This window comes from Calypte anna, chromosome 6 (assembly GCF_003957555.1).
Source record: "Calypte anna isolate BGI_N300 chromosome 6, bCalAnn1_v1.p, whole genome shotgun sequence".
Classification (NCBI taxonomy): Eukaryota; Metazoa; Chordata; class Aves; order Apodiformes; family Trochilidae; genus Calypte; species Calypte anna.
The window spans coordinates 13,001,584-13,018,508 of NC_044252.1; the positions used below are offsets into that span (position 1 = coordinate 13,001,584).

Consider the following 16,925-nt stretch of genomic DNA (forward strand, 5'->3'; position numbering starts at 1 on the left):
GGTGGACAGTTCCCAGCTTTCATGTCCCCTAGTTGGATTTAGCAGCAAAGCCATTGGAGAAGGCAGCATAGGGCAGAGCCAGGAGCTCTACCATCCCCTGGATCATTTGGCCAGCACTGCTGGCTGAGAGTGCTGGGCAAAGGCTGGCTCTGCTGCTCAGCACCATGCAGAGATTAGTGCCCATCCTTTGATTTAGCTTCCCTCCCTGGGTCCACCCTCATGAATTTTGCAAGTGCCTCCATCAGTCATTTGACACCGGCTGGCAAGAGAAGGCCAAGCCCTGCAGACAGCAAGTGTTCTTTGCCCTGCCAGGCAGCTCACAGCTCACTTCCCCCAGCTGAAAGGTGGTGAAAACATTTACAGCCCTGCTACTCTTTCTTAAGCAGCTGAGGGGATGGTGTTAATATAGAGAAAAAACGCCAATGCTGTTTTGGACATGTGAAGAAAACCCAAGGACCCAGCTCAGCTCTCAGCCCAAGTTATTCAGGACCTTTGGTGTCCCAGGCCCAAACAGAGACCTGGGGAGCTACTGCCTCTTGAAAAGTTGAGACCTAAAAGATAAAGTGTCACCTCCTGGTTAAATACCATGAAGCAGGTTTTCACCCCTGCACTCTTTCTGGTGGTTGGTGTAGAGCAAGGAGCACACACCATTCCTGACCTGGAAACCAGGGTCAGTGGCTGCATTCATTGACAAGGATACATTCTTTAAAACCATCAAGAAAAAAAAAGATGTGATTGCCTTTAATCTAACACATCTGAGATACAGCATCTTTCCTTCTGCATGTTTCTCTCATCATTCTGCACTTTCTTGCCTACGCAGAGCATCAGATGTGACTTCACCTGGGCACTTTTTGGGAAATTACTTCCCTGCCATTACGTGCAATTCCCCATAAATTACCCATCCCCTTTTGCAGGGGCATCACCCCCCCGCTCCCAACTCCATCCCTATACTACAACACTCCCACCAGTGGTCCCTGCTTCATGTTCAGACCTGATTCTTGCCAACTTCGAACCTGTATTGATTTTTCCCTTCATTTCTCAAACTTTATCCTTTGTCTTTGGTGGTATTTCAATTGCTTCCCCTGGAAGATGCAGAAAGTATGCTCTCCACACCTACCAGCAGGTCATTTCAGGGTATTAATTTAGAATAACAAGGCTCTCTTCTTTTGGGCCTCCTTCACCAGGTTCTTCTCAGCAATTTCTCCCAGTTGACAATCCAAGATGGAAAAGAGGGATGACCAGAAGGAAAAGCACACACTAGACCTGTGCACACCAGTGCATCTCCAACAGAAACCACTCCCTACACCAGCACTTGCACAGGATCAAGAATTAACTTTATTAGCCCACCAGCATCACTACTCTCAGCACCTTCAAGCTGAAGTGGGCCTTTATCCATGTGTGTCTTACCAGCGAGCCCAAACTAAATGCTGGAAAGGATTTGTATAAAAAAAAAATGAGAGCTCATCAAGACTACATGCCACCTGTGACAATAACCACCAGAGATCCTGCTGGTGACCCAGCAATGCTAGGGTGGCTGTAGGTGGACAAGCACCAGCCCCATATCCTCCCTCTTGCTCCCCACCACATCCAGCACAGCAAGGAGACCTCCTGGCAACTCAGACCAGCAAGCAGATGTCAGGAGAGCATCACACTAATCAAGAATCCACTAATGACCCAGTCTTACAGGAAGTATTTTCCATGGGTAGTATCCCTGAGACAGCAGCTGCAATGACAGGTGATCCCTTTTCATCCAGTTCACATCTCACAGGCCATAAATCCACCCAGTTTGTGTAAATAAAAACAATAATGGTTTTCAGGCCAGGCTTTATTTGCATCTGGAAGTTTTAAATGACTTTAAAAGCTGGTCCCTTTTGGGTGGCCCATCTTTTCAGGTGGCACAGTACCTCCACCCCTCTGAAAGCATCTGGAGACCATATGCCACCTGTCTAACAAAATTAATCCCTTTTCTGCTGTGAACATCACGGCAGAGTTTCTCTAATACCTCTCTCTTGCTTTAAGAGACCTTTCAACACAGATTAAAGGCACCTTAGGTTGGGACCACTTGGCATTTTGCTCTCCCAGAGTTCAGGGGCAGGCAGGTAAGTTGGTGTCCATCACACCATGGTCACAGTGGGAGAAATGGTCTCTGTCTGGCCAGGACATACAGCCCTGGCACTAGTAGCACCATGCTGGATGATCCCTCAATTCAATCTTATCTGGAAAAAATAAAGTGCACAGAAATCCAAGTGGAGAGGTTTCCCTTATATTTGCTTTTCTGTGGTATGTGAATGTATAAGATCCTCCCAAAACAGTGCCCTGCTCCCTAGTGCAGCTGCTATCTGGTCTCAAAGCTTGCATGAAGGTGCTCCAGGGCTCGAACTCCCTTGAGCTCTACAACCACCACCACAGTCTGAGGAGAGGGGATGCCCCTGAGGCCACCAGAACATTGCAGACCTACACTTCTAATGACAAGGCAGCAAAACCCAAGGTGCCATCAAAACCCCCGGTTTCAAAAACCCCAGTTTCATTTCCAGACCAGCTTGGTGGCACCAGCAAGCCACCCTTCCCCATGGCACCAGGGTGAGGTCCAGGTTTCCCGGTGCTTCCCTGAGCTCCTTGGAGAGAATGAGAATTTTTCTTTGGTCTGTTTGCTCCAGTTGAGCTGGGAAGTGACAAAGGTCCAATGGAACCTCCCAAGCACAGGGGACATCCCTTTGTAGAAGGAGGACTTTTCCCTTGTATACAATCCACCCCAACAAGACAGGCAGCCTACCCTAAAACCACAGTATGCCTGGCTTTTGGGGTGAAAAAACCCAAACCTAAATACCTGACAGCAGCATGGCAAATCAAAGGCATTTCCCACAAGCTGCTCCTCTACAAAAGGTGCACAATGAGAACAGAGCAGGCAGACCCCACTGCCAGTCCCACCACGATGTAAAAATTCATCGCCACCCCTGCTGCCTCAGCCAGCTCTTTTGGCACAATCTTGGGGCCATAGATCATGACCAGAGTCCCCAGGTAGCCATTGCTCAGCCCCAGCAGGGTGGTGAAGACTACAGGGTAGATGTCTTGCTTGAAGATCACCATCTGGATGTGAGCCCGGGGCTGATAGTTGCTGAGGATGAAGAGAGGGAGGAAGACAGTCCTGAGGAGGACAAGGATGGGCAGCAGCTTGCTCTTGGGGCCGGGCACCTGGATCCAGGCAGTCATTTGCCTCCCACACCAGTCAGCAAAGTTGTAGAGGAGGAAACTGGTGAGCGGTACAAAGTACTTGGTGCTCCACACGCTTCCTGAGGACTTGTTGACAGACTCAATGTTGGAAGAGATAGAAGGGAAGATGATGATGGAGATGAAGAAGACATAAAAGAGGCAGAAGCCGAGGAGGGCAGTCTTCTGCAGGATGAGGCGGAGTGGAGGGACGCTGGTGCTTTTGGGGAGGAAGGAGGTATTTGTGATGCCTCCTGACTCTGCCTCATCTTCCATGCAGCTGTCAGGTGGCACAGTGGCCAGAGATGGGCTCTCCTTATGGCTGCCCAAGTAAAACCTGGAAAAAGAGAATGAGGGAGATTATTAGTTGAGGCTTGGAGAGAGAGCAGGAGAGAAGTTGGTGATGGATAGTCCACTGGATCCAGTGAAGGCAATTACAGAAACTCCATCACACCTTCAGCTCCCATCTCATACAGACAGATGACCCTCAGGGACCCATATTCTGTGAGGCAAAGACCCCTTTACAACCTCTGCTGTGTTCACTGCATGCAGTATTTTGGAGGCCACCTGGTTTTAGGGGTTGCAAGCACCAAGACGACCAGATGGTCATGCACATCAGGGCACAATGCTGCAGATACAGCCTCCCTACAAGGACACTCTGGCTGGCTGCTTCCAGATAATGGCTCTCCACTGACTTCATACATTTTGGAATGCATCAGCACCCCTCTACCCCAAAGAAGGCTTGCCAGAAACTCAGCACAGGCTGGGCCACAAGCCCAGTTTCAGTCCTTGGTTTCGATCAAATGGGGAAGTGTGGCTGGTGGTGGCAGAACACCAGAGCTGGACAGCACAGGGTAGGATGCTGGGACAGTGACAGGCACACCAAGCATCCCATGGGATCCCTGGGCATGGAGAGCAGCAATCCCTCCCAATCCACGCTGGCAGGGGCACAAACCTGGAGTATTCCAGCCTGGGAAGGAGGAGGTAGACCATGATGCAGAAGACAATGAAGACGTCAGCAGTGAAGAAGTAGGCCAGGGCACTGTCGGTGACATCGGCTGCTGCCGCCAGGTCTATCAGGGAGGCGATGGCGCTGATGGTGCCGCCCATGGCCTGACCTGTGCCAGAGACCCGAGAGCTAGAGCTCAGTGTCTGGGGACAGTCCAGCCTGAGGTGAGGGACCTTAAGGTGGCAGAGAGCAAACCACAGCACCTCCCATGAAGAGAACTTGGATGCAGAGGGAGAACCCAGAAACAGCAGCATCCTCTTATTAACACTTTCTGGCTTGCACATCCTCCCCTTCCCCTTCCCCTTCAAATCTGGCTCAGGGCCCAGCCCCACCTCCATTTCCATTTAACCACCTCTCTCCCATCCTACCCCAGATGGGAATTCAAGCCACCATCTTGGGGATGTGCTGATTTCTCCCACCAGATTAAACTCATTAAAACACTCCTGCCTTGGCCCCAGGAATAATTTCTCCCTCTTGATTTTTTTTTCCTCCCTTTTCCCCTCTTGGTTTGCCAGCTGTTCACAGCACATTTATAAGGTTATCAGCCCTGCAGGGAGCTCATCACTCACAGCTCCTAACACACCCCTCATCACTCATAGAAACACCTGGAAATGCTGAACAGAAAGGAGGAGACAAGGCAAATCTGAGGATTCCTCTAGCTGCAAACAAGAGGTGACGAGGGACACGTCTCCTTCCCCCCTTCTCCCTGCACAGGATGAATAACCAGGTCAAGCTGTCACGCTGGCTGGAGCTGCCTTGCAGGGTGCTCATCCCCCAGGCAGGGCTGGGGAAGGACCCACCACCCTCCTCATCTCTGCTCAGCCCTAAGCACTTCGGTATTTACAGAAGCGAGAGTGCCAGCTCATGTGACTGACCATGTTTCTCCTTCAGCAACTTCCCCTTATCTCCGAGACAAAGCGAAGTTTCTAAAATAAACCCCATATGACAAAACGCCAGTTGCAGGAAGGAAAGAAAACCACCCAGTCAGGGAAAACCCAAGAGGATGATCCCTCTGGGATGGCACAGCTCGGGGACACCCACCTGAGATCAGAGCCTGCAGGTTCCTGGTGGGGAAGCGGCTGCTCAGCCCAAAGATGCTGCTGCCAAGGATGGTGGAGGCACTGCTGACAACCACCACACAGCCAACAGTGAGAGTGAAGAAGCTGGTGGTCCAGGTGGAGGTGTCAACCTTCACTAGCACCGTGATCACCAGGAAGATGGCCAGCATGACAAAAAGGGAGGAGAGGATCCGGACACTGGCGGGCACCCTGCAGACAAGGAGATGAAGACACTGCTGAGTTTAAAGCTGTAATGTGAATCATAGAATCACAGAATGGTCTTGGAAAAGACCTTTGAGATCATCAAGTCCAACCATTAACCCAGCAATAAACCATGAGCTTCAGCATCACATCTACACAGCTTTTAAAAACATCCAGACTTCACCACTGCCCTGGGCATGCTGTTCCAGGGCTTGAAAACCCTTTCAGAGAAAAAATTGTTCTTAATATCCCATATAAACCTCCCCTGGCACAACTTGAGGCCTTTTCCTCTCATCCTAGTGCTGGTTACTTGGGAGAAGAGACCAACACAACACCAACTCCTTTGCTGCAAAAAGAATCAAGAAAAATAAAGAAAGGTGTGGAGAGAAGTAGTTAAGATTTTTCTCTGAAACCTTCAGGTGTCAGCTCCAAGGAGGCTGCACTTGTGATGCCCCGTGGCTTTCTCCCCAGGAGAAGACTGAGCTGGGATCCATGGCTAAAGCCAAAGAAAGGTAGGAGAGATGTGGGCAAATCCAGGGAGAACCAGGAATGAAGCAGGACTTACCTGTTGACAAGCAAGAAGTTTCCAATCAGGCACAGCACTGAGGGCACAGTTGAAGCAATGGAGATGTAACTCTCAAAATAGTCCTGCCAGGGAGAAAAAAAAGGTAGGAGGGGAACAACACGCGCATGTCAGGTCCTAAATACAGCCCAATACAGCACACATGGGCAGTCATGATGTAGGTGTCCACCTTGTTGCATCCTACTGCAAAGCTGCTCAGGACAAGAGGCAGCAGGAATGGGCCCCCAAGGATGTCTCATCCTCACCCAGCCCTGGGATAATTCAGGAAATTAGGGATGTAACCAGTTCAGAAGCAAAAAAGGTGAAGGAAATACCTGCCTTACTGCTGTACTGACCCCACAGGGCAGCACCTGAAATGAGGTGGTCTGAATTTCTCCTGCTGTATCCAGCATCATGAACAAACCCCTTTAAGGCTTAATCCTATTTGAGCTCTGTGAAGGATGTTTTTTTTATAGCTCAGGACACAAAAACATTAATATTATTAGCAAACTGCCTCAAAAACCCAACCTGAGCTTACCTTTCCAGGTGTGAGAATGTGCCTGAGCAAATGCAGCCCAAGTGGTGACACAGGAACATTATTTTCTCTGCCTGCATGCACAAAAGTCATGGAGAAACTATACTGAGGCTGAACACACATTTACTGTAGGGACTCATCCATCACCCCAGCTGCAGCATCAGTCAATACCCACCAGCCCCCCCACACAAGGGGCAAGCTGGGCAAGCAAAAAGCAATAAACAGAATAGAGAGAGAGATTTCTTTGCCAAGATTGCAGCCAAATGCTGACATTTTCAACCCATTTATTGTATGACTCTGTTAAAGCTTGTCGGCTCCATCTCCGCCCCTTGAGGTGCTTCATCCTGGATTTTTTCTGTGGGGATCTCAGCCAGCAGGCAGGACAATGCTCGCCAAGAAGATGACCTCCATCTCCACCCCTACGGTGATGGGCTGTCATTTTCTGCTGTTACCTAGCTACGAGAGATGGAGCCACATTGCATCTGAGCTCTAGAAGGCACTTGGCATTTTCTCTTTGTACTTTTTTTTTTTTTTTTCCCAGCTTTGCATTGCAGGCTTTTAATCAGTTTACAAGCATGTTCATTTATTCTTCCCTATCAGGAGCTTTAGTGTAAGCAACAGGAAATCTAATAATCACTCCTAGAGGGTCTTTACAGATGGAGACATAAATACCTGCAGTCAGGGCATCAGCTTGGAGATGCAGGAGGCTCAAAGCTCTATGGCCATAAAATGAATCATTGGAGAAAACACAAAGCAAAATGAAAAGTTTGCTGATAAAACTAGGACATTTTTACCAACCTACTTAAAACAAAGCCTGGGGATACTTAATATATTTCCAAGTTAATTTTCTTTCTCTTTTGAGGAGGAAAAAAGAGTGAGCAGAGGTGTACTTAGAATAATCCAGAGACATTGCTTTTTGAGCTCCCCAGGGAAACTTTCATTCACTCCCAAGCAGGCTCACACCAGTAGTGGGAAGAGAAGTGGGGAAGTATTTAAGAAAACGAGGAGCCTGGACTGCTCTGGGAAATTTTACCCTACCTTACTCACAGAAAAACTCTTCTGGGAAGAAAAGCTAAGGAGAAGGGTTTCAATTGCTGTCATTTCTATGAAAAAGGAAAGCCCATGCCCTACATTTTTAATGCAGCAGCAGAATGGCAGGTGGCAAATTTAATCCATGCCTGGACCCATGGAATATATCACTCTTCATACTCAACCCACCTCTTCATTCCTGCTTGGTAGACGTTAATCCAGCTCAGGCAGTGATGCTTCTCCCATTGCCACCCATCACATACATGTTTCAGGGCAAACTTTTGGCTATGCAAAATATCCTAGATCTTATCCCTTTTTGGCTGAGCCTCCCTGACTGGCCAGCTCAAGGGCCAAATACCCCACCACCGACACAGTTTTAAAGGAGAAACAGCCATGCTGAAAGACTATCACCCATTTCCTGGCTAAAGGTAAATAGCAACACCCAAGGCAAACCCAACCCTCTGTGCAAGGAAAGTGTCATTCCTCAAACACAGAGCTGAGGTGTGTAATGGAGGTGCCTGACCTTGCATTAACTGCAGCATCATCAGCCATGCTGCTGTGATGCACAACACACAAACAGTACCTTAAAGAGAAACAAAACAAGAACAAAGCATCTCTGTGGCAGATTAGTCACCACTATTGGCCAGTGTTGCCGAGATGCTTTTGCAAAGTAGTTTTTACTCTACTTCAGCACAGATTTGGCAGCTGGGTTCCAGCCGAGCTGGAAAAGCAACCCCAGGTCCACGGTGGTGGCTGAAGGCATTGGAGCATTACCTGGAGCACAGGGCATGAAATAAGCAGGCTGGTGCCATGAGCAGGCCCATCTTCCCACAGTCAAGCTCTGTTTGCTGTGACTCACCATCCCAGATCAGAAACAGGGCTGACTGTTTATTTTTTATCAGACTTGATTGCCATAGAAAAGCCAGGTTGTTTCTTACTGGAGGAAGCAAAAAAACCATTGTGTGGCAGCCCCACAAAAAGAGCAAAACCATCTTTTTGATAAAGTAATGGCTGATCTTCCCAGGAATACAGCCATGCAGGAGTTTTTAAGGAAGAATCATATAATGGTTTGGGTTGGAAGAGACCTTAAAGATTATCAAGTTCCTTCCATGGGACACCTCCCATTAGAACAGGTTGCTCCAAGCCCCATCCAACCTGGTCTTGAACAGTCCCAGGGAGGGGGCAGCCACAGCTTCTCTGGGCAGTCTGGACCAGTGTCTCACCACCCTCACAGAGAAGAATTTTTTCCTAATGTCTAACCCAAATGTCTCCACTTCCAGTCCAAAGCCATTTCCCCTCATCTTAGCACTCCACAACCTTGTAAATGTCCCTCCACAGTTTTCTTTAGGCCCCATTCAGGTACTAGAAGGTCTCTGCAAGGTTTCCCTGGAGACTAGAAGACATCTAGTGATATTTGCCCTACTTGAAAATGTGTTTTTCAAATATTTTCTTGGATAAGCCCGACAAAGATGCCATGAGGAGTAGGTAGAATGCAGGGAACGAGGAAGGGCATCATGCCACATAGTGGTGGAGCATCCTTCACCCCCTCTCTCAGAACCCATCCTAACACAGGGGCAGCTCATTTTGGGCTTAGTGCCATCAGTTTAAGCCACCCAGTATCTCAGTTTACACCAGCACACCATATACTTCAGCATTCTGGTACACACACCATCCATGACACTTGGCTTCCTCCCCACCAAAAACACAGCTGGCTTAGCAGCTATTAAATTAACACAGATGTGGAGGCTGTACTGGTCTGAGAAACCACATAGAAAACATGGGTGTCACACCTGGTTCTGTGTTCTTATAAAAATGAAATGTGCCCAAACCACTTGAACCACCAAGCTCAACAACAGGAGGAGGATGGGATGTGGCTTCACTGCACGGACACTTCACCAGCCGCAAAGAAACAGCACTGCTCTGTTTGGGGACATAGGGAAATAACCCAGATACAGCATGAGGAGTGAGAAAAGGAGGCTTTGGGAAGAAGAAAAAGAGAAGCTATCAAGCCTGCTGCCCCAAGGCCTGCTCATCAATAGCCCTGTGAAAAGCTCCTCGTTCCATATGCCAAAAGGCAGATGTTATTGCTGCAAGGAGAGACTCTGGTCACACCTGTGTGATCTTCGAGGGAAAGCAGTAAAACAGCTGAGGGGCTTGAGACTACAGCTCCAGGGCTCCTGCTAAGTCCTGCTGCTGCCTCTGCACCAGCCAGCACAAGGAAGGAAACACTTAAAACATGGTCAGTGCTCGTCCAGGGAGCCAGAAGTTCAGGGAAATTCATCTCCCAGCCTGCAGGGAGTTGCAAATGAACCCAGCTGGAAAAGCACAGATCCCTGTAGGACTTCAGGGCTCACCATGTGTGAAGGACAAAAAAAAAAAAAACAAAACTAAAAACAAAACACAAAGGTTTATACTGTAGAAATCATCCTATGAAAAGCAGCCTTGCTCATGCGGCGGGTTAAGTCAAGTTTTTTAAATGCATCCTAAACTTTAGCACAGGTTAATACAGGTAAAAGACAGACAGACTAAACTTTTAGTTTTAAGCACTTTTCTTGCTACCATTTGTGCTCCCCAAACAACCCCCTGCCTGTGGTTTGCAGCAGGCAAAACTCCAGAAGTTGTTGATCCACCTTTTGGGGAAGTAGAAGGGAAAAAGAGAATTTTGGGAAGGAAATCAGCTGGTTTTTTCTGCCTTGAAAGCAAAAGACTCACCCGCAGATCGGACCCTGCCTGTCCTGCCAGACCTTCCTGATCCGAGCAGTTTTGCAGCTTGTACATCCAGTAGTGCTTTGCCATGATGAAAAAATTCCAGGGTAGCAGTGACCCGATGCCCAGGAGGAAAAAAATAATGTAGGCCCCATGGAAGTGGTCTCTGGGCTTTTGCTGGATGTACCTGTTCACCGAGGGCTCCTGGAGCAGGGGCTCCTCATCTGGGAGAACGCTACTGGCTGCTGGGTGCATGATGCCAGGACGCTGCAAAACAAAAACAAAACAACCCAAAATAACCCCTCAAAATTATATTATCAGTTGAAGGTTTCAAACTGTTGCTCAGAAACCCCTGTATACAGCTCTTTTCTCTGGTCACTGATTGTCCAGCAAGTAGCAGATGAATGAACTGAACCAGCTGGGCTCAGACACCTCCAGCTTCCCGAAAGGGAGAGTTCCCATGTTTCCGTCCATAGTTAATAATTAACCCCTTGGCCTTGAGAAAGAAGGAAACGGCAGCACATTAAAAAGAAAAAATTTAAAAATTAAAAATTAACATATTGTAAACTAACACCACCATCAGGCTTTGCAGAGCGACCTGTGAGCTAATGTAACACCAGAGGGCTTTCTAAAAACTCTTGTAAATTAATGCAACATCACCAAGCTCTGCAAACCGGCTTGGAAACTAACAGAACGCCACCAAAGCCTTGCAAAAATTACTCATAAACCAGAAAAACGTCACCGGTCTTTTAAAAACAGCTTGTAAACTAATGTAATACCAGCAAGGCCAGCTTAAACCACCGCAGCAACACCACCAGGCTTCGCAAAAACAACTGGCAACCGGCTCCAGCACCCCACCCAGGCTTTACAAAGCGCCTTGTAAAGCCCAGGGGGAGGAGCCGGGCCGGACCGCGCCGGAAATCCGGGATTTTGCAAACAAAAAAAACCTGGCATTCCAGCAGGGGGAAGCGCCTCATCCCTCCCTCCGCGCATCCGTGCATCCCAACCGGGCATCCCCTGTCCCCCCTGGCCGCGGCAACACTCACCGGCCCCGCAGCCTCCGGCCCCGCCAACCCCGTCCGCCCCGCCCCACCGGGGGTGGCCCCGGGGGTGGCTCGGCCCCGGCACCGCCTCCTGCGAAAGCTTTCCTCGTTTTTTTTTCTTGTTTTCCTCCCTTTTCCCTTCCCTCGCAGCTATGAAGCGCTGGCACTCCGGCTGACCCCGTGCAGCTGACCCGCAAGCAGCACTCGGGGACCTCACGGTTTCAGATCAGAAGAGGTCTCTTAAAATCGGTGTTACTCCTCGGCTGAGGGCTTTGGGATAGAGTAAGCTTTCTCCCGGACTTGGGTATGTGAGACCATTGTCCCCTGTGTGAGGGCAGGGAATAAAAAGCATCCTCCGGAGACCCCTCACCGGAGCCAGGACACCAGCTCCTCCTTCATCACAGAATCACAGGCTGGTTTGTGTCGGAAGGGTCCTAAAGATCAACCAATTCCAAACCCTCTGCCGTAGGCAGGGGCACCTCCCACTGGTGTCAGTTATTAATTGAAGTAAGTGACATTTTGGGGGGGAAAAAAAATCACATTTGGAGAAAGAAATCTCATAAAAAGAAAACAAAAGAGATACACGGAATAAAACCAGCTTAAAGACAGTGAAATGGGAAAAATTGGAGAGAAACACGTCCCAATTAGGGAAAAACACATCCCATTTGTAGAAAAAAAATCCCAAGTATGCAACAGCCCATCCTTGAGACAGTCCTGCAAGACAGTTGAAAGGGATGGAAAGGGGTACTCCCCACAGCTTATCTTGGTTATAGCCTTGAGCACAAGGTAGAAAACACTGAGCAATTGCATGCAGTGTATTAATATATCATTAGCATATTAATGTACTAGTAGGATACTAAAATACCCACCCCCAAGCTAGAGAAACCCCTACTAATAAAAAGCCCCTCACTCTGTGAGCATGCATAATAACATTTCTAATCTTTGGCACTTTAAATGGAAATGAGGAACTAGTTAATCAATCATATGTGCAAATGACAGAATATATAATTAGAGATAAAGTTATTATTCATGTTTGTGGGTATTCATGTTTGTGGACACTTGTGTTTGAGGAAGCTGTTTGCTTTTTTGGAACACCATCCTGCTCCCTTTTCTGCACAGCAATGGGTATTAAAGCGATTATCTCCATGCTATGTGTGGATTGGCTTATTGCACACCAGGTGGTAGAACCCACCACCAGGACACCACCACCAGACCAGGATGCTCTAAGCTCCACCAAACCTGGCCTTGAACACTTCCAGAGAGGGGGCAGCCACAGCTTCTCTGGACAACCTGGGCCAGTGTCTCACCACCTTCATAGCGAAGAATTTCTTTCTAATGTCTAACCTAAAGCTTCCCTCTTCCAGTTTGAAACTGTGCCCCCTCATCCCATCATTCCATGCCTTTGTCAGAAATCCCTCCCCTTCACGCCCCTTCACGTACTGGAAGGTGCTCTGTGATCTCGTCAGAGCCTTCTTTTGTCCAGGCTGAACAACCCCAACTCTCAACATGTCTCCATAGCAGAGGTTCTCCAACCATCAGAGGATCTTTATGGCTTTCTCTGGGCTCATTCCAACAGTTCCATGTCTTTCTTGTGTTGAGGAGTCTAGAGCTGGACAGAAAGAGCAGCTCCATCACCTACAGTACCCAGAGCACATGGCAGGGTTTTTCCTCCATTGCACCTCTATCCAGCCTTTCTTCATCAAAAAATAAAACAGCCTGGTTTTTTGCAGAAGGGTCCAAGATGGTCTAGTCTGCATTTTTTCCCCCACATACAACTGCCTGTGGGACAGATGCAGACAGACCCAGATACCTCACTTCCCATCAGCACTGGTGCAAGCAGAGCTGGTGGTCACCTGGAAGCCAGGACCAGCCACCACCCATCTCCAGCCTCTCTGAGGATCAGATGGCCTTGGCCACCCAGATGTCAAAATAGCCCAAGACATGCTGTAGTGGGTTTTTTCCCCGTTTTGCAAGCAAACAAGCAGAAGCACATGACCTACCCACCGGCAATGTGCTGAGATGGAAAGGCTTCAGAGGAGCACGTGGGTTTCTCTCCAGAGGTTTCTCCTCAGGATTTTCATCCACATTGACATGCTAGGCTGGAAAAGCACCTGAGGAGATGGCACAGCCTATCTGAATCAGTAACCCATCAGCTCAGAGGGATTTGCTTGATATTTTTGACCTGCTGCTGTCTATCATGTCAAAAAACCCATTGCTGGAGAAGAGCCTCAGATCACATCAGCACAAGGGACTGTGACAGCTGAGCAGGGTAAACAAAGCCAGTCCACGCTTAACTGGAGCTGTGCGAGCCCCTCGGGCCAGCATTACCCACACCCAAGAGACCCTCTGCAACACAGACCCCCATGTCAGCTCCAGGCTGATTTTAGGGACACCCCTATACTTCAAAACAGGGTTTGGGGTGCTTCCCCTCCACCCCAACCCCAAATCTAGTCCATTCCTGGTCTGAATGCAAGGTGAACTGTGCCAGAACTGAGTTTCTTGGTTATCCCAGAGGATTACCAGGCATCCCATAGCACTGCTTGCCCTGGCCACACTGGAGGTAACAGAGCAAAGGGCAGGCAAGTAATGGTTAAGAGACTGAAACTTTCATGGACTGGAGAAACCAAGAGACCTTGATGTGGGCTGCTTTGGTGCTACTAGGTGTCCTCTCTGTGGCAGAATAAATCTGCCGATGCATAGTGATGGCAGGCACTCAGTTTCGGACCTACCATGAGGACTGAGTTCAATACATCAACTGAAGAGAAAATCCGTACCAGCTAGATTTCAGGGAGGAGCAAGGTGGGTATTTTGATAGAACATCAGATGGAATCAGACACCAATTGGCCAAAGCTATTCAAAGATCTGGGCCCTTAGAAACATGCAAATGGTTCCTGCAGAAAGAAACTTTGGAGACTGAGGCTAAAGGAATTAATATGAAAAAAACAAAACCAAAAGATTATCACTTGGGATGCAGCAGTTATATTTGGAGCTGGAAAGGCCACGTGGGAGCACTGTGTATCTTTGCATGGCTATGTTGTAATTGCTGCCATGACCGGGCAGCAATCTTCCCCCTGTATCTTCCCCTGGTCGCAGAATCCCCACGCCTGCCCAGAGTAGGGACAACATTGCCATCTCCTGGTGACACCTTGTTTCCATAGGCTGCGACCAGCTCAGATAGGGACAGTGGGACCGCTCCCTGCAAGACCTGCTGGTGGCTTTGCTTTCTCTGATACAGCCATTCCCCCTCCCAGATTAGGTCCCCTGGTCCTGGTCCTTGCTGGAAGAGTCATGACTTTCTGCAGGACAGGTGGACATCCCTCAGGAAAGTAAATTAACTTCTTGAGACAGTGGCTTACCCCATAAGACACAGATGTAGTGGCTCCTCTCCTGCCTTGTAATCACCCATGTGAGTCCAAAACAGCCCATAAATCAATCTGTGCATCTTACCTCCCTTAGGGACTCTGACAGCAACCTCCTCCCACCACTGGTGCTGGCATCCCTGCAGCATCTGACCCAAAACCAGGTCGAAGGGATGCTGATGGGGATCCCCACACTGCTGGTGCTGCTCCAGCTGGACCCAAATCCCTGCAGATGCAAAACCCAGCAAGAACTGGTGAGTGATGAGCACAAGAAGAGAGAGCAGATTGTTTTGGGGTTTTTTTTATTAGACTAGGAAATATAATTTATTGCATAAAAATTAATTTGTTACAATAGGAATTACAATAGGAATGCTAAACTTTATTTACAGTTCTTTAGTTTACAGAATAAACAGATGTGTTTTTTAGAGGATGCCACCAGGCCCATCCCCCGGACATATAAATATGGAAACAGATTGCAAAGCTCAGATTGCAGACAGACACTGCCAGCATGACACAGCTCCCAGGGCTGCCTTTCTCACATCACCCAGCCAGGGAAACCCCAGGTCCTGAAGAGAGACACAAAGGCCTCCTGGTAGCTGGCACCTATGGGAGATACTCAGAGGACTGGAATAGGGGGCAAACCCTGCCTCCTCCCTGCCCAGCTCCCAGTGCAGGTTCCCCAGTCAGAAAAATGGGGAGAAGCCCCCCCAACACACACCTCAGTGGGTCCAGGCCCACCGACAGGAAGGGGAAGACAATCACAGATGGATGGATGTATGGATGGATGTATGGATTGGATGGGAGGCAGAGGTGGCTGTGGGTGGGACGGAGGGAGGGACAGGCACACATCTGGGTGTAGAGTGATCCATGAACCAGACACAGAGAGAATGACAGCGAGAGAGATTCGGACGGCCCAAAAGAAGAGCCTCTTGTCTCACAGAGAGCACCATGGCGCCCAGAAAGGAGCCCTGTGAAATGCCAGCAGCCGGTTCGGTACATAAATTCTTCATTTCTTTCAAACTTACTTAATCCCCCCCAACTGCACAGAGATGGGGTCTCAGAAAACTGATACTTAAATGTATCTAAAGAATAGATAAAACCCTTCCTATGTGACACAGTTTGCCCTGCAGATGCCTTCACACCCAACACACATGAAAAAAGTTCCCTTTCTCCCACAGCCTTGAACACCTAGCAAGAAATGAACCCTGAACACCCCAAAACACAGTGGGGAGCAGCTTTAAGTGCTCAATTACTGCTTCAAGAGCTGCTGAAAGGAACCAAACCTGTGTTCAAGCAATACTGAAACCTCCCCACTTCCACCAAGCCATCCTGCAATGGTGATGCTCATGGCAGGGCTCTCTGATTTTGCTCTGGTCCCCGTGACACTGCTGCCCCATTTGCTCATGACACTGGTCCAGGACCCTGCACATCACAGCCTGAAGCAGGACCTGGTCTCAGACTCATAATACTTTCATCAGTGAAGAATCCATAGCCTTGCCCTGGGATCTACTCTAATCCTGAGCTTACCATAACCTTTCTATTTTTATTTTTTAAATAACAGATTACTAAAATATAGCACTTGCTGTGTAACTATTTCTATCTGCAGGCAATCTTAATTTTTACCCTTCATTGAGACACTGTATCTTTATGAGGAACTTTGTTCCAGCTGACCCCTTCATGACTTTCTGATTATCCTACAACTTCCCCATTGTCACAAAAACTATTACAGATCCAAAAAGGAACTGTGAGGAGAGGATGGAAACCTGCTTGATGCTTCCCATGCCATCCCTCATATGAAAATGCTCAGCTGAGGGCTTTCCCTCCCTGAATTCCTGCTGAAATACTGCATCAAAAACTGGGCATGAGCACATGGACCTTGGAGACCCAGGTGGTCTGCACAGGGGCTGCAACCTGACCCACCAGCCCTCTGCTTCCCCTGCACCCCTCCACAAACTGCTCATCCTCTCTCTTCCAACCTCAGGACCAAATTCTTTGGTTTGTACTGAAGTGATGTAAATGAATCCTAAAAACCTCCCCCAAAGGATGCCAGGGAAGAATTTAATAAAAAAAAACAGCCCCCCCCATCAGCTCCAAACCCTAAATGCAGGGCAGCATCCCTCATCCCTCTTAGACCCCTGGCTCTGCCAGGCACTGCAGCCAGGGAAAAAGGGAAAAAAATTCCTGGGGAAAGTCTCAGCTGTCCCTGAAGCAGAAGG

The 16,925-nt window shown here is 48.6% G+C and overlaps 1 protein-coding gene across 4 annotated transcripts; it reads right to left on the minus strand.

Moving 5' to 3' along the window:
• Positions 1–1,458: 1,458 nt before the first annotated feature.
• On the minus strand, positions 1,459–11,373 carry SLC29A3 (solute carrier family 29 member 3). 4 transcript variants are annotated; one of them, XM_030453654.1, is made up of 8 exons: positions 11,255–11,321; positions 10,314–10,574; positions 7,245–7,288; positions 6,576–6,646; positions 6,041–6,123; positions 5,258–5,484; positions 4,163–4,325; positions 1,459–3,544 (listed from the first exon to the last, which is right to left on the minus strand). In XM_030453654.1, exons 2-8 carry the CDS (start codon positions 10,460–10,462, stop codon positions 2,875–2,877), a joined length of 1,407 nt encoding a protein of 468 aa, XP_030309514.1. In that variant the 5' UTR covers positions 10,463–10,574; positions 11,255–11,321; the 3' UTR covers positions 1,459–2,874. The 4 variants fall into 4 exon arrangements, with proteins under 4 accessions (XP_030309514.1, XP_030309516.1, XP_030309513.1 ...); XM_030453656.1 differs by lacking the exons at positions 6,576–6,646; positions 7,245–7,288; positions 11,255–11,321 and adding an exon at positions 11,354–11,373; XM_030453653.1 differs by lacking the exons at positions 6,576–6,646; positions 7,245–7,288 and having other exon boundaries at positions 11,255–11,315.
• Between the last annotated feature and the right edge of the window lie 5,552 nt (positions 11,374–16,925).